Here is a 22,680-nt window from a genome sequence, read left to right as displayed (position 1 = left end):
TCATTTTAAGGACATCAGGTTGTTTTGAATCACCCTATATATATATATATATATATAGGGTGATTCAAAACAACCTGATGTCCTTAAAATGACATATTCTTGAGTGAATTCTAAGACAATTTTTCCTTTACCAAAATTTGATTTGAAACGTAATTTTTGAGTTATAAGCAAAAATAATTAGCAAATCACGCGTTTAGTAAATAAGGCAGGCAGGAGCGGCGCCGCGAGCGCGGGCGCAGCTGACCGTCTGACGGGTGATTACCATCGCATGAGTCGCTATTTTATCTTATAACATAAAATTATGCTTTAAATAAAATTTTGGGAAAGAAGAAAATGTCTTAGAATTACGTCAGGAATACGTGTTCCTTATTGTTCCGGATCGCCGGCCGTCAGACGCTGCAATCAGCTGATTGCTACACGCGGTGTATATCGGTGAATCGGTAGTGAGTGAATAAACAATAAACTCGTTATCGCTGTAATCTGTATTGTGTCAATCAAGTGTTGTGTCCGTGATGTCTGTGTCGTCCGTTTTTGAAAAAATATTGATTCTCTCAGCTGATCCGGAAAATCAATATATCGATCGGTTTGAACTCGTCGACGACAATTGAAGGAGTGTCGCACGGAGACGGTTAAAGTGTATACGTCCGACGGCCGGCAATCCGGAACAACTTTTGGTCATTAAAGTAACGTTATTTTAAGGAACACGTATTCCTGACGTAATTTTAAGACATTTTCTTCTTTACCAAAATTTTATTTAAAGTATAATTTTATGTTATAAGATAAAATAGTTAGCGATTCATGCGATGGTAATCACCCGTCGGACGGTCAGCTGCGCCCGCGCTCGCGGCGCCGCTCCTACCTACCTTCTTTACTTGACGCGTGATTTGCTAACTATTTCTGCTTATAACTCAAAAACTATGCTTCAAATCAAATTTTGGTAAAGGAAAAATTGTCTTAGAATTTACTCAAGAATATGTCATTTTAAAGATATCAGGTTGTTTTGAATCACCCTGTATATATATATATATATATATATAATATATATATATATACAAATTATATATATAAATTATGGGACACCCTGTATATATATATACAGGGTGTCCCATAATTCGCGAACCACCCGTTACGTGCAGGTAGAGTAGGTTAAACTGAGTAAAAAAATTATCTACCATTTTACAATTTTCGCAATAGTTAATGAGATATTAATTATAAGAGATCAGCCAATCGGCGCCCGGCAGGAGCGCGCGACACAAAGAAGCCTCCCATTGTTACCCTGTATATTACTTACTAATATGGTATCCAATATCCTTCTTTTTCTATTACAAGTTGTAATCTTCTTTGCATGGAATTAATTAAATTTTGCATATATCCTTCTTCTTGCGATAATGCTGCCAAGCTTGATGCACATGGTTTCTTAAAGCATCTCTTGGCTTAAGTTGACCAGCTTTCCATGATAACTTCATTTGAGCCCAAACATTTTCTATTGGGTTTAAGTCTGGATTTTGCTGGCCATCGAATTTGCTGTATGTTTGAATTTTCGTCGGACCATGTTTGCACCAATCTAGAAGTATGAACGGCAATATTGTCTTGCGCTATTTTAACAATTGGATATTGATCTTCAGGAAAAATTCGTCTAATGGCTGGCTTTAATATTTCTTCTAAAATTTCTACATATTCTTCCGCATCCATCCTTGGGGATATCTCTGTAAGTTCTAATAATCCATGAGACATCATGCATCCCCAGAATCCTAATGTGATTCTGCTGCTAGTTCCTAATGGGAGAACATACTTTGGATTTAATCGTTTTCCTTTTGGTCGCCAGACTCGATATCGCCCTTCTTCTGCGGATAAAAAAACTTTTTCATCCATCTAAACAACGGCATTCCATTCTTCTTGGGGTGTATTCAAATTGTAGGAATATTCTTTATTAATCGGTCCGTACAATGACGTGCGTTAATCTTTAGTTCTCTCTTATATTACTTATCCTACACCCGATGCCCCGTAGATGGCGCGATTTGGGCATTAAGCCCCACAATCAGCCGTTTCTGACAAAAGGTTTGACCTCAAACCGTGATACATTGAACATAATTAAAATTATAATTAATAAACAACTAAATAAATGATACGAGCGTGATTTGACAAAGCAGACATACCATATATGGAGTAACAGAATAATTAATTAAGTATAAGTGTGGATAACCAATATAATAGAATATATAAAATAGAGTAATCGGCTAATATGATAATAAATAAATAAAATATATTTATTCGTTAATAATAGAAGTATCAATATTCAGCCAAGGACGCATATTCGATGATTCCCAAGTACCAATGTAGGGACGTTGGGTATTTTGTAAACCTTCCAGGTTAGCTATTATGTAACGATCATTTCGGAGAACCTTGGTGACTTCGTATGGTCCTTTAAAATATGGGATAAGCTTCCTAGCAGCGTTAGCTGTATTGTCAAAATTTTCGACCATGATTAGATCTCCTATTTGGTACTTCCGCAGAGTTTTATGTTTAATGTCGTAAATTCTTTTTTGTTGGGATTGGCTTTTAGCTATCTGTTGGGCTGCCTCGCGTCGTGTATGAGTTTGTACAGTTTGTCCAACTTTATCACAAACTAGATCTTTGAGTTGATCATATATAGAGCCACTATTGATTTATTCCAAATAGTAATTCAGACGGAGTTTTACCAGTTGAATGATGTACAGTGTTATTCATCGCATGCTCAACATGAATAAGTATCTTATACCACGGCTTTCCATCCTCGAGGTTTGACAATTTAGCTAACATGGGCCCAAGTGACCTATTTACTCGCTCTACTTGTCCATTTATCTGTGGGGACCCTGTTGCTATCTTAATATGTTTGATACCGCGCGTATCCATAAATTCTTTAAACTCGTGCGATGTAAAGGCACTTCCTCAATCAGATATAATTATTTTTGGAGTACTATAATTTTGGAAATAATTGCTTAAACAGATAATAACCTCTTTTGATCTTGTTGTTTTTACCGGATATAATCGTACAAATTTCGTGAATGCATCAATTGCAATAAGGATATATTTTTTAGCTAGCATACGTAGATCCACCGGGCCAAAATGGTCCACATGCACAGTCTCAAACGGAAGGTTGCCCTTTTCGATTGGGTGTAAACGTCCTTCAACTTTACCTGACAGTGGAGCAAATAAAATGCATTTTAAACACTGACGTATGTGCGATTCGCATTTATCGTGTATATTTGGAAACCAATAAGTGCTGCGAATAGCATTGACCATTTTGTCTACTCCTACATGACCTTTTTCATTATGGTAATGAAAAAAAACATATGACTCCATTTGTCCCGGTACTAAAAATAGCAAGCTATTACCATGCTTTTTATATGCTAAACCGTTCCTCAACTCAAACTGTGGATTTGTCTTTTCTAATCTTTTAGAAATTTTACGGATTCGAAAATTTCGATTTTGACAAACAGTTAAATTCCATTCGAATTGTCTTCTATTACAAGTATTTCAAATGAACGGCTTAATGCATCTACGTGACGCATACTTGTGCCTGGTCGCTGTATTATTTTAAAGTCAAAACTTTGCAGTTCAATGCTCCATCGGGCGATTCGTGCGTTAAAATCACGTTTCTCAAGTGTTTGTGTAACCACACCGCAATCTGATACCACAACAAATGACATACCTTGAAGATAAACTTTAAATCTACGTAAAGCATAGACGATTGCGAGAATTTCAAGTTCAAAACTGTGGTATCGAGATTCAGGTTCCGTTGTTCGCTTACTAAAATAGAAAACCATGCATAGCTTTATTATTTTGTCTTTGCAAAAGGGCGGCTCCAAACCCGAGAGAGCTAGCATCGTAATGGAGTTCGGTGTAAGCGCGTGGATCATAAATAGATAATACTGCAGCATTTACAAGTTTAGATTTCAAAATCTCGAAGGCATCTCTTTCACAATTTCCGAAGTTGCAAGTCGCATCTTTCTTTAATAATTGATAAAAAGGTTTAGCAATGACTGAAAATCCTTGTATAAATTTCCGAAAATATGATGCTAACCCGATGAAACTTTGAACTGCTCTAACAGTCTGAAGCTCTGGAAAATTTTGGATTGCGACAATTCCGCTATTTGTTGGACTAATCCTTTCGCTATTACATGATATCCTAGATAATCTATTTCAGTACATAAAAACATACATTTATCAAAACGCAATTCGAGCTTATTTCTAATCAAGACGCTAATAACAGATCGCATTATCTGTAAATGTTCAACTATACTTTCGGTAGCCACTAGTATATCATCCATATATATAATAACGCATCCGGATTTTAACAGTTCGGCAAAGACTTCGCAAATAAATCGTTGAAAGCATTGGGGTCCTATCTTTAAACCAAACGGCATGACTAGATATTCAAATTGGCCCATTGGAGTTACGAAAGATGTGAACTCGAGGGCCATCGCTACGTGGTAAAACCCATCCTTCAGATTCATGGCGCTAAAATATCGTTTACCTCTGAGTCGTTCTAATTGGTCTTCAAGAAGAGGCAATGGATAGTTGTCACAAGCCATAATCTTGTTTAGCTTTAGGAAGTCGACGCACATCCGAATTTCTCCATTCTTTTTCCGAGTGAGTACGATAGGGGATGCGTACTCAGAGGAACTCTTTTGTGATGCCTCGGCTTATCAAATTGTTGATAATTTTACTGACCGCTTCTCGATCCGCATATGAAAATCTCCTAGGACCAAACTGAACAGGTTGATTACTTTTAAGAATAATACGGGCTTCGGCTTTAATCTCCGGACTATTTGGCCGATCCGGACTGTCATAATACTCAGTAAATATCTCTTCTAAAGCTATCCTGTCCGCAGCTGTAGTACTTAGATTGACTTTGAGTCTATTTACAATGGACTCACCTTCGATTTCTATATTTAAGATCTCTAGTACTGCCATATCAAAAGCTGGACTCTTTGATAACCGATATCCAAACTTATGCAAAGCATCGCGTCCCAACAGCACAGATACGGACATGATATCTGAAACTACACCAAAATATAATAAAATAAACATGAATCATTATCCATAACAGTACGCAATTTTACTACTCCCTTAATGTTAACCCTCGAACGGTTTATTCCATAATATCGTTGCCATTCTTTAGTAGCGGGCTGCCACACTGTGTCACCCACCAACTGCTCCTGACCAAATTCACCGGGCATCCAGAATCAATCCTTGCTGTAGCCGTATGCGTTTCTTTTGATACACCGAGTTTGACCTTGCGTTGGAATTCATCTAAGGGCTCCGTGTCCGTAATAATAAAATAGATTTCCGTATCTTCTTCGGTATTACTATTTGGTTTATAGGCTTCATCTGTTGCTCGTCCGTCTGCCATTGACTTCGCCTCATCTTATAAAATCGCCTCAGTGTTCACGCAACCAATCTGTTTACTGGCTGTGCTCTTTTATCTGGGAAACAGCGTCTTCATCTAGTTGCTTTTTAAACGGACAATTTTGAGCATAGTGTCCGACTTTATTACAGCCGTAGCACTTGATTAATCCTCTGGACATCGTTTTATTTTCAGGGCTTCCTTTATTCACTGGCTGTCCTATTTTGTTAGCCATATACTTAGTTTGTGATCTTGTCTTCAAATTCTTAGATATCGGGACATCTCGTTTGTGTGATTCCAGTCTGATTTTCTTAAACCCTCGTAAAAGATCGTGCACCGACTCAAAACACTGCATACGCTCTTGGTTTTGTAGCGTATCAGATGGAATGCCCTCAATGATACAGTCAATTAGTTCATCCTCTGCCACAGGAACACGATTTCCCAAAATAAGTTTATGATGGACATAGTCGTCAAAAGTTTCTTTGCCACTCACGTGCTTCGAACTGCTTCCTCAGTTCTAACCTTGCCGTTGTTCAAACATGGAAGCCCATGCTAGCTAATAACTCATTCGTGTCCATTTCAAAATGTCCTATCTTCGAATGGTACCAATTAAAAGCTTTTCCTTTTAGTTTGGATCCAATGAGAATTCTAGTGGCATTCTCATCTAAATTCATATGTGTTTCTCAACAACAATAACTAAGTTTTCCATCGTATGAAATCAGCTCCTGATCCGCTGTATTTACTTAACAACTCGCCCATATTTTTAATATTGAGAGATGATCCTCCTGACAAATTCGATGAAGGTGACAACCGCAGCATCTTGTTTTCTCTTCTCAACAAGTTTACTTCTCGTTCCATCAGGTCTCGTTCACGCTGTAAAAGTTTCATCTCTCGATGCTCAAGCTGCACCCCGCGGTGCTGTCTCCCACTCGTCTTCTTCAAAATGTGCTTTTAATTCACTCGCCTCTTCGACTTGGGATGCCTCTTTAATCTACTTCCCTGTGGAATCATGTTCTTGCATGCGTAGAATTAGCTCGGCCTTCCGACCATATACCGCCAACTTCTTACTCCTAAGTATATTCTTGAGTTGCCAAATCGTTAACTCGCTCGGATCCATATTCACTCACCAGCAAAATCTGCCCTATGCGTAACGGCCCTTCCGTCCGCCGTTCTAACCTCCAACCATCGTTCAGCCAAACCGACGATTTATCTCGTTTCTCCTGTCGCAGCACAAAGCGTCACGACCTGTCACAGCACAAAGCGTCACGACTTATTTTCCTCGACGATTTCGTCCGCCGAATCCCACTTCTGATTTGTTGAGGAATATTCTTTATTAATCGGTCCGTACAATGACATGCGTTAATCTTTAGTTCTCTCTTATACTACTTATCCTACGCCGGACGCTCTGTAGTAACGCGATCTGGGCATTAAGCCCCACAAAATGTTGTCTTGCGAATAACATTCGTTGCTCTCTATGTCGTGGTTTGAGCTCTATTTTTTTTGCTACAGATTTTGAATGGATATTTGCAGCACGTAGGCGACGTCTTATGTTTGTGCACAAATGTTTATATCTCTGTTCCTCAGGATATTTTCAACTACATCAAAAGGATTTTCGTCAACAATTCTTACAATTTTTTGATTTTGTTTCGGAGTAGTCTTCTGTGGCCTTTTATTATTTTTGCGATAGTCTCGAAGATTTGCCATACCTCCTTCTTCATGCTTTCTTACCCATAACGCAAATGTCTGAGTGCATCCCACCATGTTTGCAATTTCAGTTTTATTGTATCTAGCTTGATGTAAATCAATTATTTTGCCTCTGTCTGTTGTTGATAAATTTGCAAGAACATTATTTCTATCCATTTTATATTATTAATGTATAGACTCCTGAAAAAAATATTCTCTCTTTTCTTTTCTCTACACAGCACAATCTTGCGTGTTATTTATATTAAACAAATTATGTATAATGTCATAATAACACAATTATATATAATTACTATAACACATAATTTTTTTAACGTAAATAATACGCAAGACACTGGGCTTTATAGAAAAAAAAGAGAGAATATTTTCAGAATTCTATATATAAATATATAAAATGGTTAAAAATAATATTTTTTATATTATACATATGATCTATTATATGTCTGTTAATTATCTATTATATATAATTAATTATATTTATTTTTATTATTAAAACATTTATTTGTTAATTTATATTTATTTATTATTGTACATACAAATACAAATAATAGTTTCGAAAATATATATATATATATTAATTATATTTTTATTGTATTTAATAATAAAAATTAATATAATTAATTATATATAATAGATAATTAACAGACATATAATAGATCATATGTATAATATAAAAAATATTATTTTTAACCATTTTATATATTTATATATAGAATTTTATATATAGAATTCTGAAAATATTCTCTATTTTTTCTCTTCCTTTTTCCCCTTCTTTTTTATAATTTTTTGTAGCAAGTGTTTATATTCGAACACTGGTCGCTCGCCCTCAAATCTATGTGACACACAATAAAAAAATTAGAATTAATATATAATTTATATTGCGCTTTATATTTTTTATATATTTAATATACTTTATTAATAATTAATATTTTATATAACTAATACACATTACTTACTTTCTAACTGTACATACTTCGACATATTTGACACATAACTGCACTTTTTCACATATGTCACACATTAAAGTTTGAATTTGGCATCAAATCGCTTTGAAACCTCGTTGTCAGATATTCAATAGACATGACGCACAAATATAATAGAGTAGAAGTACGTCGTCCGAATAGGCCTTAACACGGGAAAATTCACGTGTTAAAACATTTCTGTTACCGAGTGTACGTATATGACAACCGAAAGCGTCACATACACATGCAGCGCGTACGTACGTGTCGCTTGAAGCGCGGCGGAGTTCAAGCAGCGGAGGAGAAAAAAGTGGGAGGCTTTGCTATGACAATCGAAAGAATTACACACATAATGTGCGCTCGCAAAGCGCTCCTCCCACTGCTTCGTCGCGGGCCTAGTATCAAGTGACAGTGGGAAGCGTCTTCGCGCCGCGAGCTTCTCGCGGCACTTCATTGGCTGACCTTTTACAATTAATATTTTCTTAAATATTGAGAAAATCGCAAAATGATACAGGACTTTTCTGATCAGAATAACACTCTCTACCTTCCCTTAAAGGGTGTTGCGCGAATTTTCGGACATCCTGTATATATTAAAATATGTGTATGTACATCATTGCGTACACATGTACGCGTCCGCGCTTGTATGTATGTATCGTGCGTCGAATCGAATATCAAGATGTATTTCCAATATAAAGGACTCATATACATAAATGCAAATGCGCCTTGAGGGACAAAATAAGGAAAATATAAACATTTTTTAATGTACTGATAATGCATTAAAGTAACTTATATATTTACGTATATGCAACACAATAACGACAGCAAACGTATATTGATCCACATATACGTTTGTGTCGTTGATAGTTCAAACATAATAAATTAATATTAATAATGATTTCTCTCAGCACCTATAGGGTATTACTAACGGCGCGTAAAGTTTTTTTAAAGTGTGGACCTTTGCCTAGAACCCTATTATACCACACATTGAATAATATTATATTTTATAATCTGCCATTTATACAGGGAGTGATGTCTTTTAAAAATATTTTTTACTTGCTTTTTGCAAATGTGAGGTCAATTAATGACAAGATATTTTTTACATACTTTTCTTTTGCAAGTGTCGTGTCACTTAATGACAAATTATTTTTACATATTTGTTTTTTGCAAGTATGGTGTCAATTGTGACAAGCATTTATTCTCTTTTCATTATTATTGCGTTGTAGATGAAGGACCAGCAATTTCTTCTGCAGCATATAAAGTTAAACTACTTTTTTCTTTTTCAGGACAAGCTGTAATATATATAATTTATCAGACGACATACGACACAAATGCTGTTCAGTTACTGTCATGTTTATAACTGTTTCGCCCCTCGTTTTTAATGCTGATTTTATTACGCAAATGACATTAACGCTGGTCAAAGAGAGTTTGTTGCGCTTTTTGGTTTTTAAATCAGTTAAAATCGAAAACATTCTCTTTGGATTTGCATTTGAATTAGGAAGTGCTCGAACAGCGTTTAGAAGATCTCTCGAATTGGGATATTTGTAAATATTATTTAACTGATGTTGTAAGATTGCTTTCCACATATCATCGAATTTTAATTTTGATATATTTTCTTTTTCTTCCATAGTTAAATCTGTTGATAATGCAAGCCATTCTTTTTTTAAGGATTCTTCATCGAAACCACCAAGACTTTTTGTAATGAAACAAACATAATAGAACGATGTTTCTCTATTATCATTAAATAAAGATATAGATGGTTCAAAAACTTGTAATTTTGTCAAAAAATTATGTTTAATGGACAATCTTTTACGTATTTCTTGTGCAGCAGTTATATAAAATTGTAAGCAATTTTGTCGAATAGTTACAATTGTATCTACATGATCTTCTATCATTAAATTATTAAGGTATTCTTGACATTCTGACCCAACAAAAATTTTATTTATATCCTTTTGAATTTCTTTTTACGAAAAATCAATACTTGTTGCTATATCTTTTAGATATTCTTTTTTAACGAAGTTTTGACAGACTTAGGAGAGAAAATTAGCTGATTTTAACGGAAATAAATGAATTCTCGTCTCTGTTGATTGAAAACTGCATTAAATACATTAAAGAAATTTAAAATATATTGAAGAAAAAGAAAATAAGCTTTTATTTCTAAATTATTCATTACAAACAAAAGATATTCTCCAGATTTTGTTTTATCGCTCACAACCATTTCTTGCAAAAAAATTTTAATTGTATTCCATGATTCTAGAAGTCTTTCGACACATGTGTGTTGAGACAGCCAACGCGTTTCACTTAATTTTAAAATTTTGTGATAACTTTCTTGAAAGCAATCGCAAAATTCGTGAAAAATTGCCGAACATTTTGGACTGTTATTAATATAATGTGCTATTTTTTTTAAAAAACTCGTCACAAAATGACGGTATTTTTGCACATACGGCGTACGCAGCTAACGCGGCTGAATGACACGGACATGGAAATGTTAACAAATGTTTGTACATCTTTTCTAATTTAGTTTTGAACGATATTTCCCTGTCATTACTGATGTATTGTCACATGACAGGGCAACAATATTTCCGAAAGGAATCTCTAATTTCCACATTTCAATTTTAAATGCGTGGAATAACTTTTTAGCACTACTGTCTCTTGCATCAATATTTATTAATTTGATTAATTGTGAGCGAATATCTAATGTCTTAGAATCAATGTATCTAACAAAAAATGTCATTCACCTTTCGTTGCAGATATCTGACGTTTCATCAATAAAAATAGAAAATTTTGTTGTTTGAAGTTTATTAGCAACATTTACACTTTCAACGGGACACAAAACATGAAAAATTATATTTTTACATTTAGTTCGACCCATAATCATTTTTTAAAATAAATTAGGGTCTTGTCCTATATGTTGAAAAAAGTTCAAATTTCTTGTGCTGTTTTATAAGGTATATTTTTTTCTGCAATTACAGCGGCATATTGTATTTCCGCTGATTTGTCACGTTTATCAAATGATAAAAGTGAGTCATGTATCATGTTTAAATCTTTATCTGTATTTTTTGTTTCTGCTCAATTTTTTTAGACATTATATGTGATTCGGCTTTTACGAGACGATAAATGTGCGATAAATCACCAACCATAGATTTATTACAAAATGAGCAGAAAAATGAACTTATGTCATGTGACACTTCACGTAACCATTGTTTAAATAATTCAATTTCAAGCCATTGTGGTTGAAATTTATATTTTTTAGATATATTTTTATGTGAACTTTTATTATCATTTAATAAAAGTGAACTATTTTCTTTAATATTATTTTTGTGGCACAGAATCCGCATGTCTTAAAACATGTGTGTTGCAGGAAATATTTTTGTTACATATAGCGCAATGATAAAAGCTATAAAGAAACGGTAGTGTCTTAGCTAAGTACAGTGTAAGCAAAGATCCGCTCCGTGTCTTATAACGCTAACCGTTCAGTTGAGAGTATTCAATATATCGATAGCTTGAGTCGGAATTATATAAGGAAAGTGTCTTTATATTTATTGTATGTGTATTATGAATTTCAATATTATGATGCAAAGTTGAAACGTTAAAAATTTTCATTAAGAAACGTCTCAGTTATCATCGTCGCCGAGGTCTCCAATGCGCAAGTGCACAAAGTGTGATTTGTACGGTTGACGCATTCGCCATAAAATGGCGTTAGCGGTGTTTATAGTATGGCATCTCCCTAGTAACTTTATACCACGCACATGCACACTAGTACAAGTCAGCCTTATCAACCAAAAAAGACTGAGCACCACTATACGGTGCAACAATTCTGTGATACAGAGTCCTATCTAAATAAGTAAGAAGCAAGACATATATGTTGTTCAATTAATCCTTCTCTGTCTCCTGTAGAAACCTTTATTCTAAATAAAGTTCTGCTTTATATACAGGGTGTCCCAGACCTTCTGTCCGTAAAATGACGTATTCTTGACACAATTTTAAGACAATTTTTCCTTTACCAAAATTTAATTTGAAGCGTAGTTTTTGAGTTATAAGCAAAAATAGTTAGCAAATCTCGCGTCGAGTACAGAAGGCAGGCAGGAGCGGCGCGGCACACCGCGAGCGCGGGTGCAGCTGACCGTCCGACGAGTGATTACCGCCGCATGAGTCGCTAACTATTTTATCTTATAACATAAAATTATGCTTTACATAAAATTTTGGTAAAAAAGAAAATGTCTTAGAATTACGTCAGGCATAAGTGTTCCTTAAAATAACGTTACTTTAATGACCAAATGTTGTTCCGGATCGCCGGCCGTCGGACGCTGCAATCAGCTGATTTCTACACGCGATGTGTGTATGTCTGAGTGTGTGTAAAAGAAAGGGACAGAGAGAGTGAGTGAGAGCGACCAATACATTTTCACGTTCATTGTCTTAAAATTGTGTTAGGAATACATCATTTTACGGAAGGTTGTTCTAGGATACCCTGTATATATCGTCAAGCAGAATACAAAGTTCTGATTGTCTTAAGCCCGTTGCAAGTAATTATATATACATATAGATATACTACATTAGTGACCCTGACATGATTAAAATAAAAAAAAATAAAGAAGAGAGAGCACGATCGCTACCACGCACAACGGCCACAATACACACACAAAAAAAAAAAGGAAAGATGCTGACAGAGAGATTGCCTACAAAAGGAGAAGAGGCAACAGGAGGTAGTACATCCTTCTATCATCATTCCAACAGTGACCGACCATCTCAAGGAAACTCGTCCAACAGCGGAAGCGGAATCTCAGTAATATCCTCCCGCCACATCGAGCTGACGCCATTTTATCAGGTCGATTCATGGCTATGGTTCGCTCAGGTAGACCTCGTATTCGCCAATTTTAACATAACGTCCGATACGACAAAGTTTAAGTATGTTGCTACACAATTATCCGGCAAAGCTTTACGTAGCGTATCAGACCTCGTTATAAATCCACCCATCGAAAATAAATATGAGAGTATTAAGCGCCATGTCATGTCCGCTTACGACGAGGGAGATGAAGCACGCCTCCGACGCCTACTCCGTGGCCACGAAATGCGAGATGAAAAACCCACGGCATACTTGCATCGTTTACAAGCTCTCGTAGGAAACCAGTGTGGAGACGCCGTTATCCACTCACTATTTTTTGAGCAATTACCAGAAGTTATACAAGCAATTCTCGCAATCTCCGATACAGCAGACCTTCAGCGTCTAGCAGAGATGGCTGACAAAGCACCTGACGTGATGAAGCCTACGGTGGCAGCAGCCTAAATCCTGTTTGCGAAGAATCTAAATACACAAGCTGATCCAGGTACGCAGCCCATGTTAGAAGAATCACTTAACGCACTCACTTTGCAGGTCTCTAAGATACAGAAGCAATTAAACTGCAACAAGCAATTCCAATGCTCCCAAAACAGAGGAAGAGGAGATCAACCTAGAGCCTGCACCTGCACGCATAGATAAACTCGAGTGGTGCTATTACCACAACAGGTTCGGTGCAAGAAAATGCCAAAACCTTTGTGCGCAGACCCAAGGAGCCAAGTCACAGGAAAACTAATCAAATCTCTGTACATAGAGGCGGCTACAGGAATTAATAAAACACCAAACCGCTTCACAGTCTTCGAACGTATACGAGGATGAATTTTCTGATGGACACCGGCGCAGACGGTTCAGTTCTCCCAAAATTTATGGTGAGCAAACGGCTTACTCGTGTTAGATTCACAATATACGAGCAAACGGCACTATTATCTCCAATTACGGAGAGGTAAGGATGAAACTTAACTTTGCATTACGCAGAGATTTTAATTGGCAATTCATAGTGGCTGATGTTCAACAACCGATATTGGGTGCCAATTTTTTGAAACATTTTAAACTGCTTGTCGATCTCTACAGCCATTGACTAATTGATTCAAAAACAAAACTATATGTACTGAGTGCAATTTCAACCTGCAACACCCCAAGTCTAACAAGAATGAGTTACGACAACCGTTTCAAAGCAATCCTACAAGAGTTCGACCAGGTCACACGCCCAATCAAAAGACTGGAACCCAAACACGGCGTGCAACATCACATAATCACCAGCGGCTACCCAATTGCAGAGCGTGCTAGGCGCCTCTCACCAATTCATTATAAAGCGCTCCCAGTCGAATTCAAGAGTCTCATACAGTAGGGCATCTGTGAGCCATTCTCAAGCCCATGGGCCTCCCCGTTGCACATGGTGAAGAAAACTAATGGAACATGGAGACCATATGGCGATTATCGCCGATTAAACAAAGCCACAGTACCCGATAGATACCCTGTTCCTCATTTACATGACTTTACGCATCGTTTACATGGCTGCAAGATCTTTACTACGCTAGATCTCAACAAAGCATTTTATCAGATTCAGATAGCACCGGAGGACAGACCCAAAACCGTCGTAATTGCTTCTTTTGGTTTGTTTCAGTTTAATAGGATGACCTTCGGTCTATGCAATGCCACGCAGACGTTTCAGCGCCTAATGGATATAGTTCTCCGAGAAGTGGATTATGCATTTTGTTACATTGACGAAATTCTAATTGCGTTCACTACACCAGAATAACACAAAACACACGTGCGTGAAATTCTATCACGGCTACAACAACATGGACTATCCGTCAATATGGAGAAATGCACCTTCAGAGCGGAGAAAGTTCGCCACCTGAGATACACCATCAGCCAGGATGGCATTGCTCCCCTTCAGGATCGTATAACCGCAATTAAGAATTATCCAAGACCGAAGGAGCCGTCAAGGAGCTGCACAGGTTCCTCGACTTCATCAACTTTTACCGACGCCTGCTAAAAGGAGCAGCATCAACACAAGCATCACTACATAAACTCACAACAGAAGCAACTAAGCGAGACAATCGAGTACTACTTGGACACGCAGGAAGCATTGAACAATACAAGAGACAGCTGGAAGAAGCTACTCTCCTCGCACACCCGAAAGAAGGAACACCACTAATACTGCAAACAGACGCTTCAGATACAACAATAGGTGCCGCTCTAGGGAACAACAGCTCCTGGGAAATACTTACGTTCCTTTAAGTTTCTTTTCACAGAAACTAAGACTCACAGAAAAAGTATAGTACTTATGACTGCGAGCTTCTAGCGATTTACAAAGCCTTAAGATACTTCCGTCACCTCATAGAAGGCCGTGAGTGTACCATAGCAACGCAAACCGCTGATATATGCCTTTCAACAGAAGTCAGACCGAGCATCTCCAAGGCAGTTACGTCAGTTGGATTACATCTTGCAGTTTACTACTCACCTGGTCCATCTTCCTGGTACTCAGAAGTAGGGATGGGCATCGATAAGGATGACATCGATATTTGACATCGATGTTAATATCAACTATTAAATATCGATGTTTAATAAAACATCGATATTTCTTTATTTATTATTTATATTTAATTTTAAGATACAATTTTATAAATATTTAAATTTTATTAAATTTTATTTTAAACTAGAACAATATAAGCGCGCAATACGCGCGCGCTATTTATTTTATACATTATATGTATATACGCATACACATACATATATATGTACATAAAATATAAATATAAATATATACATATATTATATATATATATATATATATATGTATGTATATGTAATAATAATAATAATTATAATAATTATTATAACAGTAATAATAATAATTATATAATGTTTTATCAGCAAATTATTTTTATTTATAATACTATACATACATATATATATATATATATATATATATATACTAGTATATATATATATATATATACAGGGTATATATACTATTTATATACATATATATATATATACTAGTATATATACAGGGTGTCCTATAATCGACCTTTCAGGAGATGAAGGAGAATAAAATTCTGAGACGAAAGTTTCTGTATCATTTTTTTTTCCGATCATTATTTACAGAGTTATTTAACAGTTAATTCAACGAATCCTGTGAGCCGGTTATGTGCACCAGCAGTGCCGGCTCAAGCGGCGCGGCAGCTGTCGATTATGTGTTCTGGAACACCCTGTATATATATATATATATATATATATATATATATATTTATATTTATATACATATACATACACAAGATATCCCGTAATTGGTAAAAAAAATTATTAATGGCAGATTCTTTAGATTATTTGCAGACGATTTTTCTTCAACAAAGATATCGAGAAACGACTTTTTCTCAACAAAAATGTTAAGAGAAGTTATTATTTTTTACGAACTTTCAATTTTTGCCATTATATATTTTAATAATCAAACTTCAAATAAAAGTTTTATTAAAATAAATTCCACCTGAAATTAACTCAAGAATGTAATTATATTAGTCTTTTAACTTAAGGGGATCCTAAACGCTTTTTTTTTACCGACGAACCACATAAAAACTTTGCGTGTATAGATATTTTTTTTGGCTACTCAAATCGATAAATCCTTTTCCACGATTGAAGTAGTTATGAGAACACATAATGGGCGCTATAATTTAAACTGAGAAAGGGAAAAAATTAAGAAATTACAGTTTTGTTATCTGCTCGTCATGTCAACATTTGTTTAAAAATTCTGCAGTTTTTCCTTACACAATATATAGCGCCCATTCTTTGTTCTTATAAGTACTTCAATTGTGGAAAAGGATTTATCGATCTGAGTAGCCAAAAAAAATATCTGTACACGCAAAATTTTTATGCGGTTGCGTGATGCGAGATCGAGACACAAAGAGTAAAAAAGAGCCGTAAATAGTTGCCTACTATCGTGATAGATGGCATTACGATTTTTTTCTGGGCCATGTTCGCTTACAAGCTGAAAGCGTGCTCTGTCTTTTTCTAAAATATATTACGTACGTTCATAAAGCATTCTACAGAATACTTATAGAATATTCTATAAGTATGCATAAAATATTATGCAGAATATTCAATAGATATTATTCTATTCACATTCAGAAAACAAATAAAGTGTGTATGCCATTAAAATGTACTATGAACTATATAATCTATATAACTATATATCTATAGAATATATTCGATAAATAAATATATATTTTACAAAATGTCCTATGAAACATTCCAAGAATATTTTCAAGACAATTTCTCTTGAAGAATATTCATAAAATGTTTATAAGAATGTTTGATGCGTATATGCAGGATAAATAAAGGATAAAATAAAAATAAATAATATAATATAAATAAGAATAAAATAAAAATAAAAATGTAATATAAATAAGAGTAAAATAAAAATAAAGAATATAATATAAATAAGAATAAAATAAAAATTAAGAATATAATATAAATAAGAATAAAATAAAAATAAATAATATAAATAAAATATAAGATAAATTGTTATTAAGACATTTTTGTTATTAGTATGCGGGCCCGTTCGTCGTCCTATCCAGTGATACCATTTCTGAGACTCTGCCCACTGCCAGGCCGATATACGGCTCGTTCTCTGTGTGTATACAGCAGCGGGCAGAGTTCAGAAATGGCATCACTGTCGATCTTTCTCAAGGGTCGCGTGTATTACATGTGTGTCGTGTAAAAGAAAAGATAAGAGAATGAGAACCATGTCAAGTTGTAAGTATAAATTCAAATATATTATTCATTTTATTATACATATATTATACATATATTATACATATATGTACAATTTTTTTTCAGCTAATATCAAACAAAAAACAAATCGAGCGAGATGTAAGAGCGGTAGCGTCGTCTACGCTACAAGCACAGAAGATGGCGTCTACGCTGCCAAACGAGAGAGACGACATCGACGTTTCAAAAAGGACCACGGCCAAATAAAATAGTTCAAAAGATTAGTTATTTATATAATTACGCACGCACGCACGCACGCAACGCACACGTGCATACGCACATTTATATGTATCTAAATGAATAAATAAATAAATAAATAAATAAATAAATAAATAAATAAATAAATAAGAATATGCATGTATATATATATATATATATAATATGCATATGTGTATGTGTATATGTGCATATGTGTAGTTGTTAATATTGATTTTTTAGTAAATTTATATACATACAAATGTGTATACATATACAAGGTGCCTAACGATTTTTATTATATTTTTGCAGAAAATAAACGAAGCGGTATGACGAGCAATCAATAAGGATAGAAAAAAGCGGCAAAGGTACATGCAACCAGTGTATAAACTGTGTATATACTGGTCGCATGTACCTCAAACGCGTCGCCGACACCGGCACCGGTATACGCGACGTCGTACGCGGTACCACCGGACTTCGTAGCATACGCCCCACCAGCATATGCACAAACATACAACCCAGCGAGCACTGCATCGGCGTACGTATCGCGGTCTTTCTAAATAAAAATAAAAATATATTATATATATGTAATTATAATTATATATAAATATATGATAAATATATATAAATATATGATTATAACTTTTGTATCTTTTTTTTCTACCTTTTATAAGTTTGTGTGAAGTATTTATGATATACATACATATAAACATATGTGTGTGTATATATATATATATATATATATATTGTGACCGTGTATGTTTTTTGGTTAACTACCGTGTACGCTCCTTGATACAATTGTTGGCCGATGATTGATTGGCCCTACGGCACACCTTCGACGCGATCGCTTAATTAATCGGCGTTTTGCTTTAACAGAACGATAATGTTGGGCGCCAGGCGCGAAAATTCGCGCCGTCTCTAATTAACACGACACTCGCTTGATCCACTCAAAATCGTAAAACAATTACGATCGCGACGGCAACTAAAGCGGCTAGTCAATACTTAAGCGGTAGAGGGGGGATGCGTCAGGAGCTGAACGAGATCGAGAATCGATACTTAACAAGCGAGAAAGCTTCCCGGAAAACAGACACAATTATTCAATTTAAAAATAAATATAGTTGACAAGTATCAGTAGAATAAACAGAGTGTACAAGAAAATCCTCGGTGTGGAACGAGAAAGTTTCTTGGAGAGTTATCCTAAATGCGACAACCAGACGGCCCGTCTGAGACGGGTACGTCGCACGCTCGGCGCATGTGAAGGGCGCGTGACGGCGCGATGTCGCGACCGAAAGGTATCGAATTACCCGTGATTTAAGAGGAATTTAGACTTTTTCGCCAATTGCTCGCGGCTTATTAAGGTCGCGGCGATCGTAGAGACACTTTATTCTATAAGACACTGTAAATCTCGGCCACGAATCGTCCGTTAATCGCGCTAACCGATTTACGATAAAGCTTCGGGAATGCACGTAAACATGCGCGGTCGACACGCATCGACCTCCATCGATCACCACGGCACTTATTGCCTTTGTTATGCGGCGTGTGAAATTCTCCAAACAAGCGGAATACGCAGATTCGATGTCCTTGTACACAAAATTACATTCGACTAAATTACGCTACATGAATTGTTCCCGGATCGCGAGTCGATAACTGGCGCGGAATATTGAAGTCGTACGCGACCCACAGTACACGAGCTCGTTTCCCGACGGATACAATTTAACACGCGGTAATAAATTTCGACAACTGGATAGTACGCAATACGGTAATATAATAGTGACTATCGGCGGCGATTATCGAGAGAGATGTTCTGCCCCTTTACGACTCGGACGAATTGCGGCGCCTCACAAATTCCAACAACGATACGGCAACAAATACGCGACGGCGGAATATAATCTCCCCGTGTATCGCGACAATTAAAATTATGGTAATTATAACAGGGCACGTTCGTCCGAATCGTATGAGTTACCGGTTTGGCGGCCTTACAATCCTTCTTCCTCTCCGTCATCCGGTCTCGCACGGGATGATTTTCGCCAGTCGGGTCGATAGGCCTGTCGTCCTCGATCGCTCGCCGAACAGTGACGAGCGTGAAACTTGCGGGAGACACGCCGGCGACATCGTACGTAATCAGGCCACCTGCGGCGCTATCGTGGTCCTTAGGGCCAATCACGGCCGCCTCTTATCGCGGCCCGTTCGATTCTAGTCATCGATCTTGTGATCCTTCGGTCCCCGCGAGGCAACTTCCCGGTGCGGCTTGTCGACAGCTTCCGGCCGGCTCGGTCCGATGCCCTTGGCTTCCCCGGATCCCATGGTTGAGTCCGACCTTTCAGCTCCATAGTCGGGGCTCCGATGCTCAACATATCGGGTTATCCCCTTGACTGTTCCTTTCCGGTCCTTCGCTCTCGGTACGCTCCTGCGGATGTAAAACTTTTAACGGCAACTGATGTTTCCGCCGATTTATGAATTATCAAATAAAATGTACGGTCCTTACCGGGCGTGATCTCTCCACATTCCTTGACCTCCGCTCGCCGTCACAACCAGGCTCCTCGGACCCGTGTAGCTGTCGGACTAGAGTTTGTTGTCGCCAAACTCACAAGTAACGCGCGCAAATAAAAGTAAATCTCGCAGGGTGCTCTCTCCATAATTCGAGGGCGCAGGCCCCACGAAAACCTTTCCCGATCGGGTCTTTCGGCTCTTGTCACGGACGGTAGAAAACGTCACAATATATATATATATATATGTGTATATATATGTATACACGTGTGTGCGCGCGCGCGCGCGCGTGCGTGCGTGCGTGCGTGCGTGTGTGTGTGTGTGGGCGCATATGTATGTATATCCTTTTACACATATAATTATACAATCACGCATAAAGTATGCATTGTCATATATATGTGTGTATATATATATATATATATATATATATATATGTGTATATATGATAATGTATACTTTATGCGTCAGTGTATAATTGTATGCATAAAAGAATATACAGTCGCGCGCATGCATGCACGCACGCACGCACACACGCATACACACACACTACACGCACGCACGCACACACGTGTGTTTGTATACATACATGATATACATACATACATATGTATATGTATGTATATCATGAATACTTCACACAACTTATAAAAGGTAGAAAAAAAAGATACAAAAGTTATAATCATATATTTATATATATTTATATATAATTATAATTACATATATATTTATTATATATTATATATTATATATTTATCATATATTTTATTAGTATTCAAAAAGGCCGCGGTACGTATGCCGATGCAGTGCTCACTGGGTTATGCATACCGGTATATGCATACGCCGGTGGAGCGTACATTACAATGGCCGGTGGTGGCGCGTACACCGGCATCGGTGCTGCCAGTGGTAGTGCGTACGACGTTGCATATACTGGTGCCGGTGTCGAGACGTATGAGGTACATGTGGCCAGTTTATACACTGGTCGCATGTATCTTTGCCGCCTTTTTTTCCGCTCTTCGAACTGCTTCTTTTATTTTCTGCAAAAATATAATAAAAATCATTAGACACAAATATGTATATGTATATGTGCGTGCGTGCGTGTGTGTATGTGTGCGCGCGTGCGTAATTATATAAATAACTAACCTTTTGGACAATTTTATTTTGCCGTGGTCCTTTTTCAGTTTGCGTAGACGCCGTCTCCTAGCGTAGACGACGCTCCTATATCTTCCTCGATTTTTTTTTCTTTGATATTTGCTGAAAAGAAATTGTATATATATGTATAATATATGTATAATATATGTATAATATATGTATAATAAAATAAATAATATATTTGTATTTGTACTTACAACTTGACATGTTTCCCATTCTCTTATCTCTTACACGACGCACATGTAACAACGCGACCCTAGCAAAAGACGATCGACAGTGATGCCATTTCTGAGACTCTGTCCGCTGCTGAAATGAAATTAAATGAAATGGCATCACTGGATCGGACGATGAACGGGCTCGCATACATACACCATGAAGGAGCCGTGTATGTGTGCTATAATAATTATATGTCAATAATGTATATTGTTACGTCCAGACCCGTAAAGAGGCTAGGTCAGAGGAAGGGCGTAACAAGAACTGTTCCGATGTCAAAAGTCTTATCGACGAGTGACTCGGTCGAGCGAGCTGCAGGTTAGCAAACAGGTAAACGACGGGTGTCGATATTACTCTGTTATGCGAACGCTCTCTCGGTGGTCCCTTTTTGGTAAGAGAATTGAATCTCTTTTACGCGGGACGGGACCTTGTGTGATCTTTTGCGTGGAGGGAGTGAAGGAGTTAAATAAGTTTACCGATCATTTTAATTTTTAGATTAACATTTATTCAATTAATTCTTACCATTTTACATATGATCTTATTAATATCGGCTTTAAAATTATTTGTATGAGTGTGTGTGTGTTTGTGTGTGTGGATCGCGGGTGTTACATAAGTACGGAGGTCATCAACCAGAAAAAAAGGGGAACGAGTGCGATTCTAAAGATTTTATTCTGGTTGGTATTTGTTACAATAGTTTATAATAAAAAAAAAATAAAATAATAATAATAATAAAGATTTGCGAAAAAGTATTATGTATGTTACGGCGCGTTTTCACACAGTCGTGTCGTCCGATCTATGGTCTCGGTTGCACGTGAGAATCGACGGGTCGCGATTTTAGGCACTTTAAATAAAGAACAGGGTTGAATAAAGGGGAAAGAACGACGGTGAAAGAGAAGGGAAATGGACTTACTATTTAGGCAGATTTGTTGCGTTTTTAGCTGCTGGTCAGGTCGTGGCCCAGTTGTGGCTCTTGCTCGGCAGGT

At 36.7% G+C, this 22,680-nt stretch overlaps 1 protein-coding gene across 1 annotated transcript; it reads left to right on the top strand.

Moving 5' to 3' along the window:
* Nucleotides 1-12,703: 12,703 nt before the first annotated feature.
* Nucleotides 12,704-13,330, top strand: LOC140672314 (uncharacterized). The gene has a single exon (XM_072904364.1). It carries the CDS (start codon nt 12,704-12,706, stop codon nt 13,328-13,330), a length of 627 nt encoding a protein of 208 aa, XP_072760465.1.
* The last annotated feature ends 9,350 nt before the right edge of the window (nt 13,331-22,680 follow it).

Source organism: Anoplolepis gracilipes, chromosome 13 (genome assembly GCF_047496725.1).
Source record: "Anoplolepis gracilipes chromosome 13, ASM4749672v1, whole genome shotgun sequence".
NCBI lineage: Eukaryota > Metazoa > Arthropoda > Insecta > Hymenoptera > Formicidae > Anoplolepis > Anoplolepis gracilipes.
The sequence above is the reverse complement of the archived record's forward strand: the minus strand, read 5'-3'. Positions and strand labels throughout refer to the sequence as shown.

Excerpts from the sequence above, each read along its gene's own strand:
- LOC140672314 (XM_072904364.1), top strand. The coding sequence starts at position 12,704 with ATGCTGACAGAGAGATTGCCTACAAAAGGAGAAGAGGCAACAGGAGGT.